Genomic DNA, 27,334 nt, shown 5'->3' on the forward strand with positions numbered 1-27,334 from the left:
TTTTAGTTAAGTCTTTCACATCTTATCGCATATCTAATCACAGTCATCCCACATGGTATGCAGAGCAAGTATCAGTGTCTCGTTTTGGCAGAGGAGGTTAAGAAAGTGTTGCAAGGAATCAGTTTTTAGTGTTATAATACATTTAAATTTTATATTATTATTATTGTGTATATGTGTGTGTACATGTACCTGTGTGCGTGCATGTATCTGTATGTATATGTTGGTGCACACATGTGACAGCATGTATGTGGAGGTCAAAGGGCAATTTGGGGGAGTCTGTTCTCTCCTTCCACCTTGTTGGGGCAGGGTCTCTCTTATTTTTCGCAGGCTGTGTACTCCATTCTAGGTGTCCCTTGAGCTTAAGAGAGAGATCTTTTTATCTCTGACACCCACTTGGGAAATGCTGGGACAGTAGGTGGGTGCTACCACTTTGAGCATTTTCACTCAAGTTCAGGGGAATGTTTGTACATGTAGAGCTATCTCATTACCCCTGAGAGAATTCTTAATCATTGATTCTCATAAGTGTGTGTGTCTTCACATGTACCTTTCTCCACTGCATATGCTGCCATATTCTAATTATCAATGCCTCCTTAAAATGTTTCTTTGAGATATTTTAATACCCATGAGTGTTAGAATGCATTATCAAAGACAGCATCATTATCAGCTTATAAAACCATCAATGGTTACTTCAACAAGTTATCTAAAGTCTAAGTTCAACAGCATGAGAAAACAGGACATTTGAATAGGTGTCAGGAATAAGAAAGTTTACCAGTTTCAGACTACTGGGTCTTTAATAGCATGCTTGTGTTAATTAGTCGTGTTAGAACTTTATAAGGCCATATAACCATTACACATGTGTCTTGAACCCAGGACAAACCTTAGAGAGGTAGGACTTACCGTGAACTTGCAGACTATAAAACAATTCTGTAGCTCCAGCAGAGTTGATGGCCACACATTTGTAGATGCCAGAATCTGAGATCTGAGTACTTCCAATATGAAGGATCTGCCCTCTGTTCAAGAAGGCTACACTCGTGGAACCTGAGAGTGGGTGGTTGTCTTTGTACCACGTAATAGCTGACGGGTAAAGGAGAGAACAAGTAAGATTTCCTTCAAAATTCAATATACTAAGTTGAATCTGATGTAAATATATTAAGATATATCTTATTAAAACTGACTTATTCTTACACTTATTGTTTGAGTTTACTTCGTTTAAATATCTCTCGAGGGTTGATTTTTTTTAGCAAAGATTCTACAAAAACTACTGAGTCTGAACAATGAGTCCTGGAATTGAACCAATGAAAGGTATTCTCTGTATTGTTTCTAATATGTCAATATTACTTGATGGTAAACTTTTTATTCTACTCTATTTTATTGTGCATTTCTTATGAAATAATTGACATCGAAACCATCTACTATCTACAATACTGAATTTAATGTCTTTACATTATCATCATTTCACAAGAACAGCTTACCAGTGATCAGAAGATACAGAACAAAGTGACAGGGTCACTAGTGTGACTATGATTTAGAAACAGCTTGGTTCATCCAACTCCATTAATATTCTTTTAAATATTTACAATATATTTTTCAAAATATATGGCCACAAATACAATGCTTAGTTTTGTGATAACAATAGAGACAGGATGATCAAGGAACTCGTGTTTCTAAATTAAGTAGAAATAATTTTTCATGCAATTAAAGGCCATTAAAGTTCAAAAACATCATCTTCCCAATGATACTCTCACTAGGAAACGTACTCTATCACTTCTGCTTGTTAAAAATTGGTACATTATCATTCAAATGTTACTGCTCTGAGAAATGTTAAACATTGATCAATTGCAAAGAGGCAAAGTAAACATACCAGGAACAGGACTGCCTGCTGCTTTACACTCCAACTGAGTGGGGTTATTTACCACCACTGTCTCATTCAAAATCTTCCCTGCATAGTCCAGGCTGGGAGGTTCTGCAAAGCCCAAGCATACAACGTGATCCTTAAACTGAAACTGTTTTCTCAGTGGAAATTACATGTTTCTCTCTTCCTCATATAAATGTTGTCATTTGGAACAAAAGTTAAGTATACTACTAAAGAAAATTGAAAAACAGATAAAAAAAAATTTTATTACAGATAAAAAATTTTATAAAAATTCTCTGGGTCATCTATTTCTCTGTGATCAGACAGGAAAATACTTTAAGATATAGATTTGGGTATAGTAAAAGAAAGCTGAGCAGATCAAAGAGTTTGCTGTGAGGTCATGTACCCCAGGAATGTCAGGCCCTGCCCTCATAAAGTCTGACCAATATGACTGCCTAAATACGAGATGACCAAGGACACCAATAATAAACCTGCCAGTGTGAACGAGGCAAAGCCCACAAGGCCTTGACCTACACAAAGAACTACAGGCAACTAAGAAGTGCAGAGAGTAGGTAAATAGCCATCTCCAGGGAAGAGGACACCAATTGGTGATCCAGCACCAAACAGCCCCGAAAACACTTCCACAAGTAACATTATACAGACTGAGAAGATTATATTTAGAAACATTTATGCATACACATATACACACATGCATGTAACAACAATTGAAAAAATAGGATATGAATATAAAAGAGAACAAGGAGAGGTATATGGAAGGGTTTCAAGGAAGGACAGGGAAAGGATAAATGATATAAATATATTATAATCCCCAAAATAAAAGAAAAAAGAAACAAAGTTGAAAGTATAATTTGTAAATTCAGTTCACTGAGTAAACTAAGAATGGATTACTTTTGTAATCTGGTAATCTACCCATTTGATCTCTTTCAATAAAAGAACAAATATGTCTGAAAATACCCAACTTTGATTTGGGCAAGACTGTTTTTTTTTAATTAGAATGATTTTGTATGCTAATAAGGTTTTTCTTTTTTATATAAATTAAAAATTATAAAAAAAAAACCTTCCAACTTTAAACAATCACCATTACTTCGGTTGTTGTTATTTTATATTTGTGAAAACAGGAATTTATAAAATAACAACTTGGAACATCAATATCGTGTCCCAGTAATAAGGCGAGGGCTGTGGGAAGAGCGCCAGGGGGAGAGTCCTACGGTCTCTTCTTGCTCGGAGATGAAACCCTATCTATGAAATCATTGATATAAATTAGCATTCAGATTTTGCAGAAATAATGCATCTTACAGACTGAAATACAATGCCAGAGTAAAAGCCTACAAACAAACTTGCAAATTAATTAGGTTTTTTTGTTTTTGGTTTTTATTTTTTTTTAGTTAACTAAAAGAAGTTTGTTGTATTTGTTTTGTTTTTCAAGAAAGGGTGCCTCTGTGCAGCCCTTAGCTGTCCTGGAACTTAATTTGTAGACCAGGCTGGTCTCAAACTCAGAGATCTGCCTGCCTCTGCCCCCCGAGGGCTGGGATTATAGTTATAACTCAGCTAAAGTTAGTTGTTTTTTAAAATTTTTTTTAAAAATTAAGTTTTTAAATATTTCCTTTGAGTTACAAGTACTTGTCAATTTATTCCAGGTTAATGCAACACACATACACAACACACACACCACATGCCACAAACACATAGGCAAATACCACACAATTCTGAGAAAGTGTTAACACGAAAAGCTTGATGGAGTTATACCCAGACAACAACTAGGCATCAAATACGTAACAAGTTAGTATTAAAAAAATCATTAAGTATGACAAAGCAATTTGCTTCATATTCATTAAAATGTTATAAAAAGCCATGAACAGCCCTTCATAATTACAATGTCCCATGGGTTAAACAAATGCAAAATTCTTTAAAATAACACTTAGAAATCAAGTGTATAGTGAAACAAAAATAAAGTTATAAAGGATTATAAAAATGAAATTTCTTATGCAGATTTGTACATTTGTTTATACGTAGTTGAAGCTACCGAAGGATATATATTCTTTGCAAATGCCTCTAGTGCATTAAGCCACAAAGCAGTGGTCACTATAGTACACTTAATGGAGTTGTGAGAAACAGGAGCCAATATAAAAGCATCAGGCTATAGATAAGATAAAACCTCATTAAAGATAAAATCAAGACAAAAGTATATGTTTAAAAAATAAAACATAATCAGAAAAAAGTCAACTGATATTAAAAGCTGATGCCGTCACCACAGAAGGGTACCACAAAACAAACTTTTGAGCCTAATTAATGTATTTAAAAAGATACGTTATAATAAAAATAACTGGTCTAAGTTTTCAGGTCAATATCTAGGAAATGACCAATATAATAAACTAAGAGGCTATGGGATAAAGCCTCCTTGTGTATTATGATTAATTTATGATAATAAAGCAAAAGGCTGAGACTGACACTAAAGAAAACAAACAAAAAATGGAGGCACTTAGACCCAGAGTTACTCGATAACTTTAAAATAAAGTCTGTTATCAGAGGTTGATCTCTTTGTGAGGCAGACAGATACCCGTTTTCCTAGAGGTCAAAGCTCCCTTCTTCTTCACTGCTACAATTCCCTTTGCATTCATGTAGTTTAGTGTATCAGCCCTTCCTGTTTATCTGTATGACTGTTTCTGTTTTTCACACTGAGCTCTGATTACCAGTACGGTGTTCAAGAATGAACAAAGCTCTGAACATGGCTGCCATGGTGACTTGGTTTTCCAGCTCTAAAAAGAATAACAGCCAGTGGATGGCACATTCCTTACCACACTCACTAAAACACTTGCTTAAAGCCTTCTGGACTGAAGTGCCTGCTGAAGGCTTTGACAGTCACAGCTGCTACAATAAGGCACTACGGTGGGAATCGGGAGCATGCAGGCTGAGGAGCGGCCTGGCTGCTTCTCACATCAATAGAGAGCTTCAAAAGAAAAACGATTGAATTTCTTCAAGAATGACAGAAGAGGGTCTTGGAAAATCCATTCCTCAATGAGAGAAATAATAACACTGGAAAAGCTGGCAAAAGTAAGCCATTTCAGAATTCAGAAAATTAACCAAAGATGTGTAACCACTCAGAAGTGAAGTGTTTAATCAAGAAAAACAAACAAGGCCAGCCTCATTAACGATGGTGAACTTGTGACATTTTAACTGACTGGATTCTCACTACTCAGCCCCACTCTTCCAAATGTGAAACCAAGTAGTCTAGGCTTCAGAGACGGCTCAGCAGTAAAGAGCACTTGTTCCCACAGAGGATGAGGGTTTGGGCCCCATCATTCCTCTCGTGGCCCGTAAATATTCCTAACTCCAGTTCAGAGGATTCCAGGGCTCTTTTTTGACATCCAAGAGCACCAGGCATGTAATTGGTGTACAAACAGCAGTGACAGCCAAGCACACACACGCACACACATAAAATGAGAAGAAAATAAGTCTAAAGAATAAAACACAAAATCCAGAAACAAATCATTCACACTCTCAGTGAAAACATTAGGGTGGATAGCAAAGTGTGTAGCATAGATTTGAAGATAATTAAAAAATCCTCTTGGGAGCTGGAGAGATGACTCCGTTTTTGAGAACACTGACTTCTCTTCCAAAGGACCCTGGGTTCCATTCCCGGCATTCACATGGTGGCTCACAACCATCTGTAACTTCAGTTCCGGAGAATTCTAAACCCTCTTCTAGCTCTGTGAACTCCAGGCATGTGTGTGTGGCACAGACACACATGGAGGCAAAACACCCAAACCCATGAAATAAAATAATACAACAATTAAAGCCTATCATTCCAAGTCAGCTGCTATCATTTGCCCTGGGAATCATTGACAGGGTTTGTTGTTATTTAACTAGGCTCGGAGTTCTCTGAGTGAAAACTTCACTCCAGGGTATTTTAATTTTGTATAAACAGAGTTTATTTGTTTTGTTCAGAAGAGGTCACTAGCTTACTTTCTGTTGCTCTACAGTAAATCTTGCTAAGCTTGCTGGCTTATAGCAATGCAGAATCGCAGGTCAGAAGTTCAACACAGCCTCCTTGGGTGCAAACCAAGGTGCCAACACAGCGGAATTCCTCTCTGGGGAAGTGTGAGAGGAGAAGCTGTTTCCTTGAGTATTCCAAATTCTAGAAGCCATCTGCATTCCTTGGCTTGTGGCCTTCTCCATCTTTCATTGAAGCTAGTCATATCAGGCTTTTGTCATACACAAGTCTACCTTTAATGACCCTCATGATTACATTGGCTCCTTCCAAGTAATCAGGGATCTAGTCCCTACTTTAAATACAGCTGATCAATAATTTTAATTTTATCTACCAGTTTAATTCCCTTTAAGAGATGAATTCCCACAGTAACCATTTCCAGAATCAAAATATGGACAGTTTGGTGTCAGTAACTGCACACTCACTGCATAAACAAGAAGCAACCGGAAACATCTGGGCAGTGACAACAACAAGAACCACAGAGGCACAAGGATGGGATTTTAAAAATCGTCACACTGCGTTATTTTAAACAACTTTTCTGCCAAAACTAAGATGTGCAGGGAAAATAGACCATGGCCATCCACAGAACAAGAAGTGAAACATTCTCTTTTCTAGGCAGTCCAGATATTGGATTTATAAGACCACATTTTACATTAGCTATTCTGCCTGTTCCTAAGCCCCCTCTCTCCAAGGACCACAGAAGCTTTGCTTGGAGAGCTAAAGGAAAGGGAAAAAATAGCACTTTACAAAACACAGGGGGCTACTGAAAAGGTAGAATTGATTTTAAAAGGTAACTAGAAACTCCTGGATTCCAAAATTCAGTAAAGATTCAACAGCACGTTTGAGAAGCTTCCGGGAAGAATAAATAGTCAGTAGATATGAAGATAGGTCAGATGAGATCACCCAGTTTTAGAAGAAATAGGAAAGATGGAAGAAGAAAAAGTCTTTGGGGGGCGGGTATAGGACATTATCAAACATAATGGGAGATGAGAACAGGAGAGAAGAGTAACTGAATGGCTGAATCTTCCCCAAGGCTGAAGAGGAACTTTTGTTTTCCTATCTGATAAACTTAACATTAGTTTTCATATTTGATAAGTTTAATAAACTCCAACTTGAAAAACATTAAGGAAACCTATAATATAACTGAACTGTTTAAAACCAAAGGCAAAAGAGAAAAATCTTAAAATCAGCATAAGGAAAAAAAAAATGTCTTATCATGTACAAGGTTCCCCAGCAACTCAGACAGCTGATTTCTCATCAAAATACTTGGAAATTTGGAAGGCAGTGGGCTAACAAATTACCGAACTGAGAGAATTCACTAGCCAGAAAATCTGTTCTTTGGCATTTAGGATTTCCCCATGTAAGCAAACCAAAAAACTCAAAAATGTTAGTGCTAGCCCAGCTCCCATAAGAAATGTTAAAACAAAATTTTCAGTGCGGTAATTAATATGCAGGAACAAATCAGGGACACTGGTAAAAGTGACAAGACAGATAAGGTTAAAAGATAGTGAAAAATAAATTTGGAGGGTTTTCTTTTCTAATTGATTTGAAAGAAAATAGCATGGAACAATAACTGTAAATTAGGTTGACTAACAGATGGTGAAAAAAAGATATAAGGACATCAACCTAACGGAAGGGGAAGAAAAAAAAGAGCTACATGAAAACAAAAATCATACACACTAAATTTGAAGCTATTAATTGAAAACATTATTATGCTTGAAAAGATTATTATTCATTTAGATGTTAATTATAACCCTCAGAGGATACACTAAAATATATATCCTAAGGAAATGTACCATAGGTGTCTCCAGAGAACCTTACCTCCTGAGCTGTCTCTTTTCTTTTATTTTTACCCAGGCTTATGGCTATATCAAAATATTCTCACAATAAACTCTAACTTTGCTTTAAAAACACATGCTAATTATGTATTTATGTATATGTATATATGTATGTATATATGTAACAACAGAGTCCAAACATGAAAAGAAAATACTGTCATTAAAAGTTCCAGAAATCAATATCTTACTTTGAATAACACATAAAAATAAAGTGGCAACAAACAAGGAAGATATCTGAAGTTTACTGCTGGGCATGTAGGGAGTCACACTTGCACATATGTATGCCTGTACCATGCACACAAACACACACAACACACACATCCAGGTGTGCTATTTGGGTGTGGTTAGCACCCCAGACTAACAAGAAGCAAATGACTCAGAAATCCCCCAAATTTTTGAGGGGATTATTTTTGTCTAGAGCCAGTCCATCCTGAACATCCTGATCTTGTCTGATTATATGCCCAAAAAGAATAAGCCTGTCCACAGAAGGTTGTGATGATTCATGACCTTTAGTGACAGAGAGGGATATCAAAACTCCATACACTATCTATATGGAAAACCCAATGCTTTTACCCAATATTGGAGATAAAAGTAAATACAACATAAATAAATGATTCTTCTGTAGCATTTTTAAATGCTACAAAGTTTTCATTGAGGAGGTCACTGTTCTGTGTATGTCATTAATAAGGAGACAAAAATCTCACGCCAACAGTAAGATGTATGAATTCCCTAGGCAGGAGGGTGAGTGCTACTCATTTTACTGTTTTCATTCATTTCTTCTTCCAAAAACTGCATGTACACATCATGCCAAAACCACAGCACCTTCTTGAAACATCATTTGGGGCATAAACTGACTATGTCAAATCCTGGTTAAGTGTGAATAGTTAAGACTGATGCAAAGGTGATTTTTGTGAGCTAATCAACCCTATCCACTGATATTTGAAAATAGTGGAAATAAATTAATCCTCGCTGAAAACATAGTTCAGCAGAATCATGACCTCAACTTGGCCATGAAGAAAGCAACAAAACAGTTCCCTAGAACATTCCCAAGTCTCCGCTAGGCCACAGAGAAGCTATTAAACACAACACAGAAATGATAGAGAAACCTTGTTTGAGTGGGTGTTAGCAGATGTTAGCCAAGTAAATACTTTTAAAATATAAAATAAAAATAAGGAGTCATCCTAATGTTTTTATGAGACAACTAATACAGACAGAAGAGGGTTCCCAGCCAAGGCGAAAGGCAGCAGGCCTTTAGCATATTTATTAAAAAGAGTACAGTGAGAAGGGCCAGGAGCCAAACATGTGTTTTGCCAAAAACAGTCCTCAGGCTACCATTTACAGATGCTGACTTGAGGACAGGCACCAAGCTAAGACTTTCATGTGTTGTCTTTCACTGAAACCTCAAACAACCCTTGTGACTACTCATCTCTCCTACCTTACAGATGAGGGCTCTTAGCTTTAAGAAGATTCACATCTAAGCTTAGTGTCTAACAGACATTAAGTGACAATATCAGACCCAAATTTGAAGCCCATCCTTTTATACTACAACATTATATTTCTTCTGGGTGTATCACCTTGGCTGATTTTTCTTCCATAGGAATTAATTATGTGCAGATGAAATGAATGCTTGAGTTATTAGACCTCAAATAACTACTTGTTTGTAGAAACATCTGTCTCACTTGGCAAATATTTGAGGTTTAGATATAACTTCATAGTTTGGTCTAGAGAACAAAAACTTCCAGAATTATGAAACTTTTGATGATCAAAAAAAGGACCACCTACTGAGTATTCCTGCTGTTTATAACAGACAGAATCCTTCCCTGGAAAATTCCATGAGAATATCCTTCTCCTGGTCATGGCTTAGTGATCTAGTCCAGGAGATCATGCATCTCTCTGAACTTACTTCAACTCTTGTTAATTTTGTTTTACAGTGATGGAGAAGAATATAATTATCTAAAATATTTTTATAAGAAATTGGAATACTGAGTATTGCAGATTGAACATTTCATGTGACAACTGTAATAAATGACTATTTTCAGAATGCAATGCCTATTTGTAAAGACTGACTAAACAAACTTTAACTAAATGTGATCGCTGGTTTTGTTATATAAGTTAATAATGGAATGGAACTAAATAATTGCTTTTCTATATTTGTTCTCAATTCTTTCAATTAGTTATCATAAAAGTTGTATATAATATTTTGTAGCACTCAGACAGTAAGACTAGAAAGAGTATCATTTCTCCAGTATTCCTATTAACTTCTATAACTGAGTTCTTTATGAAATCAAATTTGCATGTATAGTAATTGGAGAGCCCAAGTCCAAATAATACACAATTGTTTCAATATGTGCATCTTTAAGTAATTTCTTTCAAAACCTATTTTATATACTTCTTCACATTTCACTAGATTGTCCTCTCAACCTTTGAGGTCTATTCAAAGTCTTTAATTAATCAATTTCTTAGAAATCCCTATATTTTCACATTTCTAATTATCATCATGAGTAGTAATATTTGCATGGGAGAAGACAGATTCAAGGTTAGAGCCTCAGGCTTCCAATGGGACACTGCTGTCCTCGGCGCCAAAAGGAGACACAGCTTTTGTCCAGATTCCAGGCACAAACACGTAGCCAACCACTTCCTCCAGGTTAATCATCACAAACCCACTTCATCAGTATTCTCCTCTCAGGGAGATGAGCTGTTATCCAGACAAATGGCTATCACAGCAGATGGAGTGCTTTAAGCTTTTGCTCTATCTTACCTCTATACTGTGATTTGTGGGAAGGAGACAGCGCCATGTTCTCCATCTCATTTGGCAATCTTCACTAAGCCTGTTTTGTAACTAAGCTCTGTTTCTCTTTCTCTGCACATGAATTCAGATGTTTTCCACTTGCTTCCCTTCTCTTTGATGACTTTCCACGTAGATGTGCCCCCAAACTGTGTCTTCCGACAGCTGACACTTTCCTAACATCTTCAGACCATACATCTACAGACTTGTATTATTATACTTTAAATAAATGTTTTTGTTAGCATACATAATAATGGGTTTCACTGTGTTCTTACTTGATGAAGTATTTAATTTCTTTCTGGGACTCTAGTTTTCAGACTTTCTGGAGCATACTGACAAAGCTCTATAGGAGACTTTAATATTTGACTCAGTATTTGTCCAAATACTCGTGAGAAGAGCAATGGAATCAGAGACACTGAGAGGAACTGAGGCTGTGTGCTGGAAGCTGCAATTTTAATGTGCCAGGAGGGCAAAAGGCACTTCAGGGAAGGAATGGCTACGGGAAGCACACAATCTGGCAACTCTTAGATGCAAGTGGGAACTTGGAGAGTTGCTGCAGACAGCTGTCAAACAATGCTGAGATGACAGGGACAGACCTATGCAAAGCAGAGAAGAAAGGCGGCCAGGAGGATAGTAGTGTAAGTTCTCAGCCTCTCAAGGATAAGGAGCCAGTTCCAAATGGTCACTTTTTCATATTGTCTTTCAAATTAATTACTCTTTAGGAACATGTTTATATGTGAAAATATGTTCATGCTGGGTGTCCCTATTTGATGAACCATGGACAGAATAAATTGGTTTATGGGAAACATTTAAGGAACAAAATATTTTCACTGTCTCATTCAAATCAAAGAAAATATGCAAAGAAGCAAATTAGAAGAATTTAATGTCCCGTTGGAATTTTAAAATCATTCAGTTTCTTCTTTCATATGTCAAAATATTTCAACTACCTTTGTGTACCTAAAATTAAGTTAGATCCCGGGATGTTATTCTCGGCCATATTTCTCAGTAAATGTGGAATGAATCTACGGATAAATGAACATCTAAAGAAATAAAAAGTTGTACAAAACTTTGCATAAAACAAAGTGAATAACGTGTACATGGAGATGTCACAGAACTTCTACAGAAGTTCAGACCTTGTTCTGATAAACCTCCAGAAAACCAAAGCCTTCTATTGAAAGTCTTATGTCTTCCAAGTTTATGGTAAAGCTGTGATGTTGATGGTGTGCTCCACAACCACCCAGAAACTTTGTGAAAGAACACAGGAGAAGATTTAGAGTCAAGGGCAGCTCCAACGGACAAAATGAAAACTGTGCAAGAAAATTGTAGATGAGGTTGAGGCTCAACCCTAAAAGTTCATCCTTTCCAACAAAATCTTCCGTAGAAGATTGTTAATTAAAGTGATAAGAATCGTTTTAAAGCACCAGAGAACACAGAGAGGGGCTCAGGGGGATAAAGAACTTGCCATGCTAGATGAGGAACTGAGTTTGGGTTGCAGAATCCACGTAAAAAGCTGGATGGAAGCGGCAGCCTATGGGTATCCCAGAGCAGAACTGACCCGGAATCTACAGAGCAAACTGGCTAGCCAGACCAGCCTAGGTGGCATGCTCTGGGTTCAGCAAGACATAAATCTCAACAAATAAAGTGCCGAGCAACTGAGAACAAACCTACTATCAATTTTGTGCTTCCACATATTTACAACAGGTATGTGTGTGTGCACACGCACACATGTGCTTCCATACAATGTGCACAACACACACATAAAACATAAGCACACACACATAAAATATAAGCACACACATAAAAATATAAGCGTCCTATATAACAACCTAAAATCTGCAGACATTTATAAGCAACTGAACTATACAGTTTTTTTTTTTTTCCATAGAGGTGAAACTAACCATTTTCTTTCTACAATTGCAGGTCATAGAACTATGTGTTCCCTTTTCTCTTATGCTTCCCTACCACCCATTAAAGAAGGACAGTCATAAAGGTAGGAATGCTAGTTACTGCCTGTAATCCCACTGCTTGAGAGGTAGAGAGAAGCAGATCTCCAGGGCTGGCCAGCCTAACCTAATCAGCAAGTACCAGGCCAGGCGAGAGACCCTAGCTCAATAACAAGGCAGGTTAGGAAAAGAGCAATAGTAGATAAATAAAAGCCACATTAAATGAACTATATGCATATGTGCTGAACAATAACTGTATAAGAGGTTAGGAGGGAGTGGGAGGAAACAGGAAGAGTTGAGGGTAGGAGAGGGTGGGGTATATTGATATGAATATAAGATTTACATATTAAATTCTCAAAAACCTTAAATACCTAAATTAAAAGCAGCATAAGGTGGATGGCATAGAGAAATGACAATGGCAGTTGACCTGTGCACATATGTGCACATACCTTTCTGCATGCATTCCCACACATGCATACACACGTACAAGAGAGAGCCATAAATATGCTTTTACCATGCACATGTAATTGAATGTGCTGCTGTGCTTCTCCAGCTGCATTGGTAGCCACACACGTGTACCTGCCAGCGTCCTCCAAAAGAGCCTTGGCAATTTGTAGAACTCTACCAGAAGACTGTATCTAATTGGGAACAGAAAGTATGGCAGTATTTTATGTTTGGATATTAAAACATTCACTGAGATAGAAAAGTTAATTAAAATGTACAATGTTTAATTGTAGTTTTATATCTTCCTTAACTCGATATCTGAGAGCCAGATCACTTCATTACACATACTAAAATAGGCTGATTTGATTTTAAAAGAACATATTTTTATCCATTTGTAGACGACACACACAAAAAAAAAACTTAAGGCTGGCCTGCTGGTATAGTCATAAACCCCCATTGAATAAGACTGGACTGTAAAGCATGTGATGAAATTTAAACTCTCAGAAAAAAAAAAAAAAAAAAAAAGAAGAAGAAAGGCCATGACCACACTTATGTAACACATCATAAATGGTTTTAAGGCAACAATACTTTTTGATGAAATTGTCACAGGGGCCAGAAAAACTGTAAAAGTTATAAAATATGAAAAATAGGAATGCCGATAAATTCTTTCTCTTCATTCCTCTCTTAAATCCATCGCAACCAGGTCTCTGCAACTTTGAAAGTGGTGAATCAGAGGTCATTATTTAAAACTCATTATTCCAAAGTCACCAATAGCATCCAACCACATTGCCCAGGAGTCTCTGCAGTTAAATATATAGTCTCTCTTACCATCCACAGCATTGGTGTCCTGAGTGCCTGAACTCACTGGGCATTAAAGAGATTCCTCCAGCCTTACCCTCAGGCTCTCCTAGGACATTACTTTAAAAAACTGCTTTCTCTTTCTGTTTCACAAACAGGAAATGTAACTCTCTGGAGTTTTCATCCAATCACATAACTTTGGTGAAAAACCTGAAGCACACACCTGAATTTACAGCCTTCACTGGTCTCCTGAGCTCCACACTCATAGTTCTAAGACACGTTAACATGTGAACTGTCTAACACTAAGTTCGTAAATTATTCCCTCGTATTCCTAAAACTGACTTATCACTGCATTTTCCCAGTCTTGCTTAATGACACCCATGATTTTTCCAGTCATCCAGGTTTTGGCGCCCACTTTGACTTCTATTAATTATACCACAGCCATGCGTCTCGGATCCTGTTTTCCACTTCCACCACCACTGTGGGATTATGATGGCTTCTTAACTGATGTTCCAGTGTCTCCAACCTCCCCCGTTGTTAATGTCTTGCACACTGTTGCCAGAATAAATTATTTAAGATGGAAATTTGATCCTTCCTCCAGTCTACTTTCAAACCTCATTCATGGCTCCCCACTTTGCCCAGGAGGAAATCTGAACTGAGCCTAGCCCTCCAGGCTCACCACATTCCGACCCCAAATGATCTCTCCATGATCCCAAGTGAATTCCCAGTTAACCTATTTTCCAGCCAAGCTGTACAATCATGCTAAACAGAACATTCATACATTCATTGTCCCCCCTCCCCCTTACAATTGTGTACCTGGCTTCTAATGTCACAACTTCTTGATACTCTGCACTTGCTTGATCTTCTCTCATCTTTCCCTTTCATTCTCTTCTTACTTGTGCCCAAAGTTTGAAATAGAAACAGTGCCAACAGTTCTAGCCTTTTCATTCTGTTGATCTCTGTGACAAGATACAATGGCCTACTGACATCTCCACCAGTGTATCTCAACTGCTGGGAACTCCAGAAGCCTGAAGTTAAAATCACGGCACTTTCCATCATGCTTTTCCAGAATGTCCCATCTCACTGGTGGTCAGCATCATCCATGTAATTATGTTGTTTAGAGACTCAGGAGTTTTCCTTACACACTCCTGTCTCTCTCATCTTTCATAGACTATCCTTCATCAATCTTCAAGTTCTCAACTATTGTATCAAATTATCCTCCTTTCTGCAACTAGCATAAGGTAACAAATTTCTACCTCTGTCTCCTAGAGAAATGAAATTTTTTTTTCTAACTGGTTTTACATATATACTCTGGCTCACCAACTTACTTTTTCAGAAAGGGTCCAAGTAATTTCAGTCATGTAGCATTCAGCAGTGATTTGGCCAATGACAGACCATGTAGACAATGACATGTACTCTCTCACCCAGATGTACCCCAGACTATGCCATCTGGGTCTGTGAAAGTGTACAACTGTACAACAGAGTATATTCAGCAGTAAAATGCTGAATGATGTCTTTCTTTCTATATATCCCCATTTTTAAGTAGTGCATATCTATACTTAAAATGTAAACCTGGTCATGCCACTCCTTTCTTAACTCTGTAATCCCCCAATTGCCTTTGTAACGATAAGGTAATTGGTAACCTGTGAGTGGTTATTATACTCTCCACTGCTGCTGTATGCCAACATTCCCTCCCCTTTTCCTCTCTTCCTCAGACTTCTGCCTTGCTTTCAGAGCCCTGAGAGGGAGGGCACTCTCCTTAATGAGTTTGCCTGCACATACATTCTCTGCAGTGCTCATTTCTTGATTCTATGCATTCCTCAGAATTCTGCTCAAAGACTTTCCTCAGACATTCTGTATCGCTCCATATTGCCCCTTTAATAGAGGCATTATATTTTAAATTCTCTTTGTGTGACCAGCCAATAAATCTTTGTTTCTGAGATAAGCAACCATTTACCTGCACTCTATTTGAAGTCGGTGTATTCAGTTTTTCTTTTGTATAGATATGTGAGTTTAGTTCTCCCAAATGTCAGAATTAATAAGTAAACAGATATCTGTATCATTTATCGTAGGGAAAATCTCAAGGCATATTTCATATTGAAAAAGTAAAATTCAAGATACCATTAACCAATTAACTTGGTCCTACTAGAAAAATATATTAACTCAGTACTTTTTCACGGTAATGGGGATTGAAACTAGGGCCTTGCAATCACTGATCACTGAGCAGCATCTCTAGCTCTTTCTGTATGTTGTTACTTTGACACGGGGATTCACCCAGTTGCTTAGAGCAGGCTCAAACTTGCTCTGTAGCCAAGGTAAGCCTGAACAACAGTCTCCCTGCTTGAGCCTCCCAAATCGCTGAGTTTACTCGCCTATTCCACCAGGTCTAGCTATTTCTGATATTTAAGTACATCAGTTAGGTTATCTGGCTTAGAATTCTGTCATCTAGTCATCTGTTCACCTAGTTTCTAATTCTTTAGACATTTACTAAAATTTAAAAAATCCCAGAAGGCACAGTCAGCCTGTGAGACAGAAATGATTTTTATTCATTTATAAGTTTGAAGGCATAAATCAAAATAATCACAAAAACTCCTATACTAAATTCTCTCTCAGTAAGATTATTTAATTTCATTAAGAAATAAAAAAGCGAATGAGGGAGGGAGGCTACGGCTGGGATACAAAGTAAAAATCTGTGATTAATATAAAAAATAAAAATTATTAGTAAAAGATGAATTTCTAAAATACGAAAAAAAGAAATGAAAAAGCTGAGCATGGTGCCTCAGGCCTATAATCCCAGTACTCAGGGAAGCAAAGGCAGAAGGATCGCTCTGAGCTGGAGGGCAGGCTGGTCCACAAAGCAAGTCCAGGACAGCCAAGACTACACAGAGAAACTCTGTTTTCAACAAAACAAAACAGAAATGAAAGAAAACAAATTTTAATCAAATTTTCCCCAAATCTGCCCTCTAGGATAATCTTTTTTGTTTGTTTGTTTGTTTGTTTCTCTGTATAACCACCCTGGCTGTCCTGGAACTCACTTTGTAAACCAACCTTGAGCTCACAGAGAGACCTGCCTGCCTCTGCCTGCCAAGTACTGGGGATAAAGGCATGTGACTCCATGCCTGGCTAGAAAAAAAAATCTATAACCAAAAAAGAATGGGATGCTACTACGACTAGCCAGACCTACATAGCTGTCTTAATGTGGGCTCAATGTCTCATACTCACTCTGAGGTTTCCTTGAGCAGTGTTCACAGGCTGGTCATCCTTTAGCCATGTAATGGATGGGTTTGGAATGCCATTGGCTACGCACTGCAAGGTGACTGTCTTATGTCTCACCACAGTCTGCTCAGGAAGGTCTGAGGACTTGATTGTTGGAGGAACTAGATGAAAAGAAGGATGGGAAAGAGTGAAAAGCACAATAAATCACAGACCTAAAAGGATGTGTGAGGCACTCATTCTTAACTGAGTCTTAATTATTCAAATAGCCAAAATGTCCATATGGTTACTGCAACCTACCATGTATATCTGGCTCATGCCTATTGGCTTATTTTCCCAGTTGATAATGACCATCCATTTCTCTGAAGTGACCTCATTAAACTAGTTCCATATTCAAACAGTATTTATGTATATGGCTTTGTCCCAAGTAAGGCTGACAGAACCTGGGGTCATAAGGTGATTGAAGCTGGCCTTGCCAGTTAGTTCTCTGTCAAGAATCTTGAATTGAGACTGGGGACTAGATTTGTCTGTGCTCCATAGCGGGACATGGAAAAATGCAATTTAAAAGCGAGTCTACAGAGCCAGAGGGAAGGATGTAGACAATGTTCACAGACTCGTCTCCTGTGCATGCCAAATGGTCCCAGTCCTTTCCTTCTCAAGTTCTGCTGGCAAGTGGGACACATAATGCCCTGGCAGAGGTTTATTCTTGTCATTAGATCATGGTCATAACCTTATTGTGCCAGTGCTGTGAATGCACTTATGTTCCTGGATCCTGCAATTATACCCCAAGCCTTGCTTCTGCAAAACACAGTTTATAATCATTCCTGTTTGGGTCAAGTCCTTAACGGTTGACATAACCCCATTTACTTGGAAGTTGCTGCCTTCCTTTTCTATCGTATTCTATCTCCCTTTTTACCCTTTGACTCCATTTAGAATACACTCGCTAATATTTAATTTTGGTCTAGTCAAATTTACACAATACTTTGGGTGAGTCTCTGCATCAGGAAAATAATGTAAATCTGCCATGATTTAACTACAGCTGCCCTTTCACACTACTTTACACAACTCGAGATTTTTCCAGATGACTCTGCTTCTCTCTGAATTAGATGATGAATAAGTCCCAGGATAGTTTCAAATGCATGCAACCATCCCTTCTTCAGCATACCATGAACCATCACTTCAAACTCCTTCCTGCGGTCCCCTGCAGTGTTCGTTGCCACACATTGGTACAGGCCTGTATCTGACACTTGAGCCTGAGTAATAACCAGTTTGCGTCCATTTAGTAAAATCTTGAATCCATCTCTTTCATCAATTAACTGACCTCCTTTTAGCCACCTATACAAGAAGGCAAAGAGAAATCGAGACACATATTGTACATAAACATTTTTCTAGAGGTTATGTTTGTTACATCTATTCTCTGCTATGCATTCACCTAATCTCTTAATCAGTTATGATAAAGTAAGATGGAGAAGAGAAGAGGGAAACATAGTCTCCCAGGGAGGCTGACATACACTTGGAGCTCAAGAACTCTATAATGAGTTTGTTATCTTTCTAGTAAGTTTAGGTTGCAGAAAGGAACAAATGAAACTGTTCACTGTAATATTTAAATACTATTAACCAGCAAGATGCAAATGAGCTTTCAGTGTTTACTGAAATCATAGATAGTGTTTTATAATTGTGTGGATTATCACTTTATAATGTGTGAACCACAGTCAACCAATTCTTCTTTTGTATGCCTCATCTTATTTTGGAATTGTAAATCGTATATTCAATAGTGCTTTGGGAATGCAGGAAGGGGAAAACTGGGCAGCAGTGTGAGCATGCCTACTCTCCCGTTTCCTTAATATCCCTGTTCTATCCTTTATATCTAATAGTCAGTGCCCCAGGGAGGTCTCATGTTAAAAGTGCTTGCTAATATATATATTCTGACTAAAAAATAAGTTCTAAAATAACATGAGATATTCTCCAGTTGTACCAATATGTGTGCTTTTTGAGGACCAAGTAGCAGCTGGCATGTATATATATATATATATATATATATATATATATATATATACATTATATCTTTTCAAAGAGGAATATGCTTTTCATTTGGCACTCCTCACCGTCAAAATCTCTCAGAACAACTCCAAAACACTTGAATTAAAAAGTGATAGGTATTTAGAAGACATACCAAAACGCTTACATGATAGTTGGTGAGGGAGAGCCTGTAACCTGGCAATCTAGCTCCAATAAGTTATTTGCCATCACGATGAAGTAAGATGTTTCATCTCCTCCTTCTATAGCTGGTGGGACTAGAAAGAAAAAAGACAGAATGTAGAGCAGGCAAAGAAATATCCAGAGGAGGGAATCCACCCTGACATCAAACAATTCAAAGTAGTAGCTTAAAATTTTTATATTTTTCACAGGAGTTCAATACTCAAGGTGATTTGAGGTTATAAACGCATTTTACAATAAGTCCTTGCCACTATGAATGCACTTCTGTCACTGGGGACCTTTCTCTGCCACACACCACAGTGCCATAGATGCTAATGTAAAGTTTATCCACGGTTTATAATGTTTATTTTCATAATAACACCCACTTAAGAATCTTCTGGGTGAAATTATAGAGTCTCAAGGTTTCAAGATGATCTCCCGAGATCCAGAGACTGTTTTCTGGGGTCTGACACCGTGCTTATGATGACAGAGCACATTGAGAATGCGGCAACCAGTGGTGTGTAGAGGTATGAGGGTGCCCTTGCAAGAGCAAAGCACATTCATCAAAATCAATGGGAGAGTTGCATGAAATTCCAATAACGGAACTCGACTGAGAATCTCACCACTGGATAGACTTGAAAAGCCCACCACAATGAATTTCGATTGCATTATTACTATACAACCCAAATGTGTTTGATAACCCAGAACTGTGAGCTGACAATCCAGGCACTGGCATCCTTGCTTACCTAAGACATCAACTTCGTATTTGATTTCCCTCTCTCCTGCCACACTGGTGGCCACACATACGTACTGTCCCCGATCAACTTCTAGGGCACTCAAGATTTCGAGTTTCTTTCCACCAGCTTCTATGCGGATGTTGTCGCTGGCTTTCACAGGTACACCATCTTTTAACCAAGTAAGGGTAGGAAGGGGGTTTCCAGCAGCTTTACACTCCAGGATCAGTGATTGACCAATAACAACTTGCTTATTTGAAGGCGTGGTCAAGTCACCTTCAATTACTGGAGGAACTATGAAGAAAAAAATAGCAACATTTCAGGCAATTCTTTTCCCTGTCATAAAAGAACATCTTAAGCAAATAAAGTGAAAACTTTTTCTTATATACTTTGATCCCAGACACTTCCTACATGCTTGTTTCCCTCTAAGTTGGTTAGGGAAGAATTTCTCGGTTCAGCTGATCTACAACTATTGTATTTACTCTGGCATGCTATGGACTGTTGGGCTAACAAAAAGCAAAGATCAGAGAATGATCATAATCCCAACAACCATTTTCTCTTATTGCTAAGAACCAAGTCAAAGAGATGCTCCAAGTTCTAAGCGTAAAGGTTGGCTAAAGGAATAAACTTTGTTTTGCTAACCTTAGCTTTTGTAAATTATTTTTTCAAATTTATAAGAAATTCTTCCAATTCTTATCTATATACAGTGAAAAAAAAAAAACCTCCCACCAATGTTGTGTTAGTGAATAAGCTAGAAAGATATTAGCAAGGCACTCAGTTAAGGTTTCTATGAATCCTTACCATAGATGTCAACATGGAATGATTTTTCTGCTGTTCCGGCAACGTTGGATACATGGCACGTATATGTTGCTGAATCGGAGACCTGAGCTCTTGGAATGTGAAGAAACTGTCCCTTATCAATATAAAGTGCTTGTGGGCTGGATATGACTACCTGGCCGTCCTTATACCAAGTAATGGCAGGCACTGGAAGCCCCCGTGTCTCACATTCCAGCTTAACTATGCTGTTGAGCAGTGATGATATTTCTGTGGTCACATTTCCTCCTTTAATGCTGGGCGGGACTACAAAAGATTTCAAAACAGACTCAAGTTTAGCATCAGCATCATGACAGTAAATGCTACGGTTGCCCACATTTCTAGTAAGTGCTAGTAAGTGCTTATTAATGACAGGAAGTCTGTGGTCATTTACAGGTGATTACTTGGCTCTCTGGTCCACACAGTCTCTACCACTTTTCTTTCTGGTTCCAGCTTTCAGGAAAACAGGAAAGTCACAGCTTCAGTTTCAGTAGCTCATGTGACAGATCATATTAGAGTAGCCAAGCAAGTTAGCATCAACAAACAAAGCAACACAAATCAAAGCCTCGCTTAAATCGGGCACATTACGTTCAAAAATCATGCCAAGGCATGCTCCTACGCTCTCCTCTCCTAAAGTAAAGAAGGTTTGCCTCTGAGTACTGGCAGCAGCTGTGGGGTCTGTTCATTCTGGTTAGTGTTGGTTTGTAACTGCCAGGAGTCCATTCATTCATTCAGGCCACTGAGGACTGCCGGTTTTTGGAAAACAATACCCTAAATTGCTCAATCTCAGCTACATATTTGCATCTTGACCCTTGTAAAGTCACTGCTACAATTGCAACAATTTGAAAGAAATCAAATGGCTACAGTTGAGTGCCTCAATACAGTTGTAATCATTTTTAACAGCTTAGAAAAGAATATTCCCTAGAGTGTCCTTCTTGTCTTTAGCCTAGGGCTCTGGATATTGAGAGAGAATACCAGAGCTCTCTTAGTTTTCTCCTATAACATATGCATTTCATTTTATTTTATTTTTGCATTTCCTTAATTTGTGATCCTACTATACATTCAGAGTTTATCTTATATAATCCTGTACATCTCTAGAGTTAACTATTTCTCCAAGGAACCCTGGATTCTTTTAATGGAAAAGATACTTATTGGGAAAAAAAAAATTCTGGTGCTGACAGAGTCGCTTCACATTTTCTAGTAATCTTTCTACAAATTAATTCAGAGTGACAGATATTTTCTCCAGCACACAATCTAAGTCATGGCCTACAATATTTAGGGGTGAATTTGATAGCAGGATTATTTTCCTACAAAGACACTTATTTTAAAGTTAAGGACTACCAACGTTCAGGCAGCCCAGGGGGTGACTGGTTTGTGGGAAAAGTCATACTCATTCATCTGTGTGTTGGCCATGGCTACTATCACTGAACAGTGACAAAGCAGTCCCAAATAGTTAGTCATGTGGGGTGCTCGTTGCTTCTACTGCTGCTCAGCTTATCATAAACCTCATGATATACCTGTGTCTTCACAGTGTTTCAGGAGCAGTGCAAATAACAATATTACAATGTTTTATTTTATCATCAGTGCATAGCTCTCATGAAAAAACAGGAAGAAAAGGGAGTAGCACAGCACGATGTGGACCTCTTTTATTATAAAATTAAAGGGCAGAGCATTACTTGGATTATATTACATCTCTTAAAGCATAAGCATTAACAAACTAAGTACTCTTTCCGATATTTCTAATTGAAACATTAGGATATGAAAAATGGGATGTTTCATCATAATAGTTTCTTTACAATAAAATCAAAACATTAAAAAACGAGAGACTGCAACAAAGAAAGTTTTAAGTGGCTTGTTAGCCAGAAAAAGAAGGCCATTTCCCAATGGTGATATACTTAAATTAATTATTAGTACAGCAGCTGAAGAGATATATCTAGAGAAGATCAGTCTGTTGATGACAGCCAGCTCTTCAGTGAGAATAAATGAGAACCTGATGAGTCTGGGATCAACATGAATCCTGTCAGCTTTAAAGGGCAATTTATTCTGTCGAATATTCATGCCTTTGACACACTGACAGATGGTACCAATACTGAGCTGTTCTGGCTTATTTGGGGAAGTCATGCAAAGTTTGACAAAGTGAAGGCTTAGTTTCTAAGAACAACCTATGCAGAATGAATATTGAAGAAAAAAATAGGCCCAGTGAAGTTTAAGCAACACCAATTGAAGTGGAATTTGCTAAGATTTGTCAAAACTGATGATGGTAAAAAAATAAGTGAAGTGAGAAAAAAATTAGGGAAGCACGCAGAGCTTGATGTTTAAATGTCTGTTCTGTGACTGCATTATTCCTCTGTGAGTGCTTTGTGCTGAATGGTTGTGATTGAGTGAGCCCCTGGGGCCAATGGTATGATTTATTTGTTCTTCTTGACATGAACACCAAGAGTCCGTCTCTCTAGCTCTGTGTTCAGATGTTGTCTGGCTTGAACTTACACAGGTCTTGTGTGTGATGTCAAAACTGCTGTGAACTCATATGTGCAACTGCCTTATTGTACCCATGAAACACTGTGTCTAGGAGCTATCTACCGGCTCTAGCATTTACAACCTTCCCACCCTCTCTTCAGGGAAGATCTCTGAGCCTTATGTGGAAGAGTGTGATCTAGACATCTCATTTAGGGCTGAGCACCCCACAGTCTGTATTCTCTGTATGTTAACCTGTTGAAGGTTCCTGTATTGTCATCTACTGTAAACAGAACTTTATCTGAAGAGAGTTGGAGACGGACCAATCTACAGGTAGAGCATGTTTTCATACTATGTCCATTTAGCAGGATAATAATAAGGATGGATTTGGATTCTATCTCAGGGAGTAGACTTAGGTCCAGGCAGAAGCAGAGAGTGGTTGGTTACTCCTTTGTTTGTACCACTGTTGTACAGTAGGCGTATCTTACCAGGCCATTTGTTAAGGGAGCTGGCATCAAACTGGTGACATCGATAATTACCTTTTTCTTTCTTGTATCATGCATAGTGCCTTTTAGCATCATAAATGATAGGCAGTAGGGATGAGACTCTCAGGTCAGTACCAGATTGACTCTTTTATATTTTATGAATCAAATATGAGGTGTCTTCAGCAACAATCATCAAGTTTTGGAGAGCAACCAAGAGCATTAGCAATAGCCTATAACGTTTGGGGTTCTATGGTAATACATTGGCCAACAACTCAAAAAGAAGCAACCTATTCTTGGAAGTGAGATTTTTATTCGCTCGCATGTGGTATTTAGTCGGATGTTGTCTTCTCATTATATGGTGACTCCATTTAATCTTTTTTTTACATATGTATGTTCATCTCTTAGAAAGCTACCAAAGTAGTGTGTGTTCATATTGATTTTTTAAATTGTTATGTCCCCATTTTTTTGTTTATTCAGATACAATGTTCACGTTCATATCTATTGTTGCTCATCCTCGTGTTAAGACATGAGCATGTAAATAAGGAAAACAAATAAACTGTAAGTTGAAATATACTCTCACTTTGAAATCTACAAACACATTATTGAGAGTTATCTAAAGTATAGCATTTGTGGCTTGAAGGCACAGGGCAGACGGCTGAAAAGGAAAGGATATTGTTTCCTGAATTACAATACTCAGAACTTCTCAATACTGCAATGCTTTTCAATCAGACAATTCCAGAAGCCCTCTCTTCCGGGTGCCTAAGGGCATCACACAGAGTAAACATGAGGATCCAAAGTGAATATATCTAAGTCTCACAGAAATAGGAGTCCTATTGAAGCTCCAAACTGTGTTCACAATAGATCCTTGGTTGGCTCTGTAGGAAGGCAAGGATGGTAATAACATTTTTGTTTAACTTGGCATCTATAGCTAATCTTTCAGTAATGGTACCTTTATAGAGGACATGTCTTTTCATGAGAGATTTCCCTGATAGGCTTTCATTTATACACACAAATGATTTAAAAGTATTCTTTAAGTATAATTTCTTTGATTCAAAAGAGACACTAAAACTTAAAACAGACACCTATATTTTAAAGTCTGAATTTTAAATGCAGTTATTTAAGTACAAATTAAGCTATATTTGAGCTAGGTGTTGTGGCATATATCTTAAATCTTAACACATAGTAATGAGAGGCAGGAGGATCACCAAGAATTTCAGGCAAACTTGGGCTAAAGGTGAAACTCTAAAGAAAAGAAAGGAAGGAAAGAAGGAAGGAAGGAAGGAAGGGAGGGAGGGAGGGAGGGAGGGAGGGGGGAGGGAGGGAGGGAGGGAGGGAGGGAGGGAGGGAGGAAGGAAGGAAGGAAGGAAGGAAGGAAGGAAGGAAGGAAGGAAGGAAGGAAGGAAGGCTATACACACACATAAGGTTTTAAGGTATGGTATTGCTAAATATGCAATGATGGAAACATATATTGACCTCTTACTACAAGCCAAGTAAAACTGTCTAATACATCTAGCATTTTGTCCGCATAGTAGCACTATTACATGGGCATTATTGTTAATTCCATTCAGAAAATGAAAACTTAGAGGAACAAGGAAATTCACATGAAATCACAAAGCTATTGAGTGGCAGAGCTTGGGTCAAAACACGAGTTTATCTGTCTCTAATGTCCATGATTTTATTAATTACTGAAACTGCTATTCAGTAAAAATATAACTTAAGCCTCATATGTAATTTGGAATTCTCTTTGTGAAGAGGGAACATAAAGTGTATGAATCTGTCTTTGAGTGCTGTATACTATATGGAAAAGGTGATGACAGTTTATGGAGTAGCCTTGCAAAGCCTTGCTAAGATCCACTAGCAGAGAGTTCTGTTCTTTTTTCTATTATGTAAGTTGTGTCTGTGGCGTGACATTCATGTATCTACTCACTGGTTCCATTCATAAAAATGACCTTGAAAACCACCAGAAGCGGTGGTTGAAAATTTTAGTTAGATGGATTTTACATTATTTGGTGCTTTGAATGAGAATGGCCCTGCTAGGCTCATATATTTGAATGTTTGGTGCCCAGTTCAGGGAACTGTTTAGAAAGGATTAGGAGGCGTGGCCCTGTTAGAGGTGGTGTTTCACTGAGTGTGGGCTTTGAAGTTTCAAAAGCCTGTGCTATTCCCGGTTTGCTCTCTCTGCTCCATCGCCATTCCGTCGGCCTGCTACCATGCTTCCTGCCAAGACGATCATGGATTCTTACCCTCTGTAACGGTAAGCTCCAAATTAAATGTTTTCTTTTATAAGTTGCCTTGATCACAGTGTTTTGTCAAGGCAATGGAAAAATAACCAGGACACATTGTTTCTGATAGAGATGCAATGGGGAAAAAAATAGAATAACACACGGTGTTCAAAACGGTCCGGATAAAAACCAAGATGGAAATATAACAACTGGGCTGCTGGTATACCAGTTGCTTCAGTGTATTTTGTATATTTATACACTTTTAAAAGTTTTTCTTAACACTTCAAAGACGTAGGCATTTGATTTCTGCTTACAGTAAACAGTTAGGGAATTCTTAACATTATCAAAATTAATAAAAAGAAAAAAATAGAATAAATCCATAGCAAAGGATACATTGCATTAAAAAAGACTGTTAGCGGATAAAGCATAAAGGTAGACTCTCTAGTTGGATAGCATTCTAAAGTACTCAACATGAAGGGAAGGGGCAGTAAACATTAGAGTAAGCTTCAGCTTTCAGTTCATAATTGAAGTGTTGGTAATGGTAACAGCACAAGAAAGATCACACCTACCGTAGACAGTCAGCTTTACGTCCTTGGCTTGCTTGCCTGCCGCATTAGACACCACACATTGGTAGCGCCCCTTGTCACTCCTCCGTGCATTCCTCAGATGTACAATCTGACCTCTGTCTGAAAGTTCAATGTTAGGATCTCCCAAAAATAAAGGCCTAGAAAAAAATTATTTCATAGGCTCATTTTAAGTTCCTCATTTTCCTGTGTAATTAATTACAGCAGTAGCACATGGTATTAAGTTAAAATGTGGGGCAAAATTGACTATAAAAATACACCGAGATTAGCATTCCTATTCGAAAACTAACAGTGTTAAGCCACATTATTAAAGGAACTGAGTAGCTATTGCTTTGAGATGAAAACCTTTCTGCCTCAACATTTAATCATTTAATAATATCAGAAACTAAGTGGGATTATTATTTGTTACATCCATTCATCCATTGTTATTCTTTTTACTTATTTTGTATCTTTTGGGTCAAAGCCAACTTTCTATTATTACTGGAAAAGAAGAGTTAAGAGTTTGATAATGCATCCCAGGAATTTCAGAACATGTGGTTATTATTTGCTAATGATGCTGACCATGGCAAGTTTTCTAAAGAGTGTAATACATCTGAACATTATACAAATACAAATATTAAAAGTATTTATTCCCAAAGGAGTGCATATACATTTTTATGGTAAAATTCGCACTTCATGTCATTGGCAACAGTGTTGTTTTAATACTTGAAAAGTCTTGCCTAATAAAGTCTATGCTCTCTTAAGAATTCTTGTTTTGAAGTCAACCATCAGCTAATCTACTCAATAAATGAAAAAGACATTAATTTTGTGAAGTATTACCCCTCACTATTCTTTGGTATGATGTTGTATATAAGGCTCTCAAACATTAAAAGCACCATAGTTTTGTCCAGTGTCTCTGAACCATCCTCAGTGCTGTGACCCATCAATACAGTTCCTTACGTTGTAGTGACCCTCAAACATAAAA

At 37.8% G+C, this 27,334-nt stretch overlaps 1 protein-coding gene across 1 annotated transcript in view; it reads right to left on the reverse strand.

Annotated features, from left to right (window-relative positions):
* Positions 1–27,334, reverse strand: part of Hmcn1 (hemicentin 1) — a 450,870-nt gene that overhangs the window by 170,615 nt on the left and 252,921 nt on the right. The window contains exons 30-38 of the mRNA XM_060364433.1: positions 26,356–26,510; positions 20,614–20,892; positions 19,825–20,106; positions 19,068–19,176; positions 18,048–18,217; positions 16,892–17,046; positions 12,942–13,065; positions 1,862–1,963; positions 898–1,074 (exon numbers count right to left, since the gene is read on the reverse strand). Of these exons, the coding sequence (XP_060220416.1) occupies positions 898–1,074; positions 1,862–1,963; positions 12,942–13,065; positions 16,892–17,046; positions 18,048–18,217; positions 19,068–19,176; positions 19,825–20,106; positions 20,614–20,892; positions 26,356–26,510 (1,553 nt within the window). The remainder of the gene's footprint in view (positions 1–897; positions 1,075–1,861; positions 1,964–12,941; positions 13,066–16,891; positions 17,047–18,047; positions 18,218–19,067; positions 19,177–19,824; positions 20,107–20,613; positions 20,893–26,355; positions 26,511–27,334) is intronic.

Source organism: Meriones unguiculatus, chromosome 11, assembly GCF_030254825.1.
Source record: "Meriones unguiculatus strain TT.TT164.6M chromosome 11, Bangor_MerUng_6.1, whole genome shotgun sequence".
Taxonomy (NCBI): Eukaryota; Metazoa; Chordata; class Mammalia; order Rodentia; family Muridae; genus Meriones; species Meriones unguiculatus.